The 4,872-nt window shown below is 45.0% G+C and overlaps 1 protein-coding gene across 1 annotated transcript in view; it reads left to right on the plus strand.

Moving 5' to 3' along the window:
* Positions 1-4,354, plus strand: part of LOC108673759 (extensin-like) — a gene marked incomplete at its 5' end in the record, with an annotated part of 5,071 nt that extends 717 nt beyond the window's left edge. The window contains one exon of the mRNA XM_018161629.1: positions 3,773-4,354. Within this exon, the coding sequence (XP_018017118.1) occupies positions 3,773-4,354 (582 nt within the window). The remainder of the gene's footprint in view (positions 1-3,772) is intronic.
* Positions 4,355-4,872: the final 518 nt, after the last annotated feature.

Raw genomic sequence — 4,872 nt, forward strand, 5'->3', positions numbered from 1 at the left:
CGACTCTAGTGCTCGTGACGACTCTAGTGCTCGTGGCGACTCTAGTGCTCGTGGCGACTCAAGTGCTCGTAGCGACTCTAGTGCTCGTGACGACTCTAGTGCTCGTGGCGACTCTAGTGCTCGTGGCGACTCAAGTGCTCGTAGCGACTCTAGTGCTCGTGACGACTCTAGTGCTCGTGGCGAATCTAGTGGATGTGCGCGTTCTTACTCAAGATATTTTAAGCAGATCCTCAGAGCAGGAACGAGCCTCGCGACAATCAATAATTATTTCTATTGGAGGCGCTGGCGCTTTACACGAAACGATTTTACAAACAGAAGGTAAGTGGCATAAGTTATTTGTCTCTCCCTACATCTAGTGAACAAAATGCAATGGCAATATTAATGTTATCCATTGAAGCAGTAAACTACAGATCTCGAGAAAGTTAATAATTGTCGGTTAGCGATGTTGGATTCTGCGACACTATGATCAACACTGTAAACATTTCACTACGAAAAATTTAAATTGCGTTGCTTAAAATACCAACAGCGATGAGAGGAGCATAAACAGAAATATTTTTAGGGGACCCTAAGCCTTCTAGACTTACTTCTAGCCCCAATAATTATTTAACCATATTGTAAGTTTTGTTTTACATCACATGCATCAGTTTAACGGAACGATCATTTGAATTGACGTAATTTCTTAACGCAGGCACCACACCACGACCCCTGCCATCAGCACCCCACGCACCACACCACGACCCCTGCCATCAGCGTCCCACGCATCAATCGGATGCCGCTGCTGGCACAAAAAATCACGATTTCCACGTTGCATTTAATTACATCTGAGCAGCGACCGTCTAGTTACTGTTGGGAAATGAGGGCCGGAATACGAGGCGTAATTGTAGCGCTGTTGACACCGAAAACATTCAGTGTGATCTCATTATTAGATTCAATTCATCAAAGCGAGTGCAGAACAACACGTATATATGTTCCAGGATTGAAAAAGGTGAGAACATATAAGCAGAGATTTTCAAGCGCTTAGTTACGGGAATCAGTCACCTTTAATACAAGATACCTCCTTTGGTAAGAATCAATTAAATTGGGAACTAAGTAAGTGACAGGTTGTAAAATTACAAAAATGTGTCTGAATAAGTGATAAGCATTTGTTCACATGAAATGCCGCTGTATTAAGCAGAGGCAGACAAGTAAGCTTGAACCGTTGCTGCCGAGCGGCGCGCGGTAACGGCCACAAGATGAGCCGAAAGATGCTTCTTTTTCCAACACGCGCGTGCTTCGGTAATACTGAGCAAGAATGGACGTAAATGACATCATTACTTCAAAAGTATATACAAGAGCCTCAGGCGCCTCACGGCGTCTGAGGCGCATATATGATATACTGTAGATAAGCTTTTCTTACAGCGCGTTTCTCTGACACCTAACTTAACAGGATATTATTCTCAAAATGAAATGATTACGAAGCAGCCGAAATTTAAAATTTTAGATTCTCATAAACCAAAAAAAACAAAAAAAAAAAATGGAAACAAAATAAGGAATTCAAGTTTGATATTAGTGTTCCGAACAACGCCAGTTCAACCCACATGTTAACCTCATCCAGCCTCCGGAGTAAAGCCAGGTCAACCCGACAATAAGACACGTTAAGAACGTTGACACATTGCGATGCTTTATTCAGATATGTCCCTGCAAAGCCTTAACTAATCAATATCGAGGATAAAAATATTTGAAGAGAACAATTTCCGAAATCAGAACAAACAATAGGGAAAACATAAAAGAACGCGATAGACCTCACTACTCCTCGACTTGAATGCATCACAAAAATACATTTTAAAAAAACATCCTAAAAATGGGCGATGCAAGCGTCGTTGTGAAGCTCCATTAGAAAGCTGAAGCCTGCGCGACGGTTGCGTTAAAGGAAGTAACCGCAAGCTCCACCTGCAGCGACCACCGAGCGTCCTGCTTGCACCTCTATAATCTTCAGGTGAACCTTCGCACTCAAACACAAGTGATCTCGTTAGCATTACCGAAGCCTTCGAACTTATCGAATTTATTTTAATTGAAAAAGCTTAACGTTCAAACTCGTCAAACTGATCTAGTTTTTATAAATAATACTTTAGAAGCAGTTAAACTGGTCTTTTTGGATAATTTTAAACTTTTCAAACTAATCTAGCAAGTAACCTTGTAACTTTTTGTTCGTTTTGAGCAGATGTGAGCGCAAACTACTCCGTTCTCTCATACTCAACTAATTTGTCGACGAAGACCCTGACCAGAGTAGCTCACACTTTAGTCACCATTTGACATGTTTTACCAGTCTCCGTTCATTAGCGAAATCCTTGAATTGGCATTTTCGTTATTTTGCTACATACTAGAGAGACTCTAGAGTAAAAATACAACTGATCAGTCTACATTATCCAATAGCTATCGACACGATTCATCTGAAATGATTCGAAATCCAGCCCCTTATCAATGCGACTACAAAATATTCCGATACCAAGTAGAAGACCATACACAACTCTATAAGTAAAACTTTCCGACTGAAAAGTGTGAACTGATCCAAAAACTGCATCACAGAACGCAATGACTCAAAGTGTAGAACAAAACACAGTACCGAGCGTTAATGCAAATTGAATGTAATGAGCCAAAATAAATATGGAACGTAACGCGCAGAGCAAAATAAATGAAATATCCGCAATAGCGACGTACGGAACGCAGGAGCAGACACCAGAAGTGTGTCAATCAGAAGGCCGAGACTTTCATTCAGGTCCAGGATGTTGGTTGCGTCACTCAACGAGACTTCTTCGTACAGAAGAGAAAACTTGGAGACTTGCAACCTACGAAGCGAACCTTTGATTAGCATCGCGGTGGAGACCTGACCCATTGGTCTATATTGACCATGAAGTTGAAATTTTTCTCATGTAACTTATGAAGGTGAAAATAGCCTTAGGTAACATTATACGTTAAACTTGTTCCAAGTAACCTTACAGGTGGGATTTGTCTCCGGTAACCCTATTGGCGAAATTTTTCTTATGTCCAAAAGATCCAAAAATCCTGGATGAAAGTAAGTAAATGGTTAACACGTCCACACCCGCACTATTCCATAAGGAACTGTAGTCGAGGTAATACAAGTCAGAGAAGGCAAATAATGAAGTGGAGCGTGACGTTGGCTAGCTGTTGTTCCAGGAAGTGTGGCTGGTGAATGCACTAGAAAATGAAGGAGCTTCCTAATCGATCAACTAGAACTTACATAGAATGGTGCGTGTTCATGGGCGAAGGAAGAGTAGAGTCGAGACTGAACCGCAGATCATTAGTGTTTCATCCTCGTATATGTTCGTCCAAGGCACACATACAGAGAAAAAGTTACTGGAAACAATCGCAAGCGGCGCAAAAAGCACTTAAAGCTCAAAGATCAGAATTTGTTCCTTTTAAGCAATCAACAGATTTCTCTGCTACAATGCTTCCACAAGTCCGTATCTTGAATAGGTACAAAGCTGTTAGGCACAGGATTATCTCCAATCAATCAATCGATGAACAGTAGAAGTAATGGTTATATAAAAGAAAGATTGATATTTTGATGTCAGGTGACGGCTCACACGTCTCACGGCGGCTCACACGTCTCTCGACGGCTCACACGTCTCTCGACGGCTCACACGTCTCACGACGGCTCACACGTCTCTTGGCGGCTCACACGTCTCACGGCGGCTCACACGTCTCACAGCGGCTCACACGTCTCACGGCGGCTCACACCTGTCTCTTATACACATCTAGATGTGTATAAGAGACAGGCACGACCCCTGCCATCAGCGTCCCACGCACCACACCACGACCCCTGCCATCAGCGTCCCACGCACCACACCACGACCCCTGCCATCAGCGTCCCACGCACCACACCACGACCCCTGCCATCAGCGTCCCACGCACCACACCACGACCCCTGCCATCAGCGTCCCACGCACCACACCACGACCCCTGCCATCAGCGTCCCACGCACCACACCACGACCCCTGCCATCAGCGTCCCACGCACCACACCACGACCCCTGCCATCAGCGTCCCACGCACCACACCACGACCCCTGCCATCAGCGTCCCACGCACCACACCACGACCCCTGCCATCAGCGTCCCACGCACCACACCACGACCCCTGCCATCAGCGTCCCACGCACCACACCACGACCCCTGCCATCAGCGTCCCACGCANGACACACACCGCGTGACTCCTGACGAGGCTGCAAGTGACACACACCGCGTGACTCCTGACGAGGCTGCAAGTAACACACGTCACGTGACTCCTGACGAGGCTGCAAGTGACACACGTCGCGTGACTCCTGACGATGCTACAAGTAACACACGCCATTCCTGACGAGGCTGCAAGTAACACACGTCACGTTAATCCTGACGAGGCTGCAAGTAACACACGCCATTCCTGACGAGGCTGCAAGTAACACACGTCACGTTACACCTGACGAGACTGCAAGTAACAAACGTCACGTTACTCCTGACGAGACTGCAAGTAACACACGTCACGTTACTCCTGACGAGGCTGCAAGTAACACACGTCACGTTACACCTGACGAGACTGCAAGTAACACACGTCACGTTACTCCTGACGAGGCTGCAAGTAACACACACCGCGTGACTCNTAAGATCCTAATGTATGGTATTAGATCAGCTTAAGATCCCAGTGTATGATATTAGATCAGCTTAAGATCCTAATGTATGGTAATAGATCAGCTTAAGATCCTAATGTATGGTATTAGATCAGCTTAAGATCCCAGTGTATGATATTAGATCAGCTTAAGATCCTAATGTATGGTAATAGATCAGCTTAAGATCCTAATGTATGGTATTAGATCAGCTTAAGATCCCAGTGTATGATAT

This window comes from Hyalella azteca, unplaced genomic scaffold (assembly GCF_000764305.2).
Source record: "Hyalella azteca isolate HAZT.00-mixed unplaced genomic scaffold, Hazt_2.0.2 contig8838, whole genome shotgun sequence".
NCBI lineage: Eukaryota > Metazoa > Arthropoda > Malacostraca > Amphipoda > Hyalellidae > Hyalella > Hyalella azteca.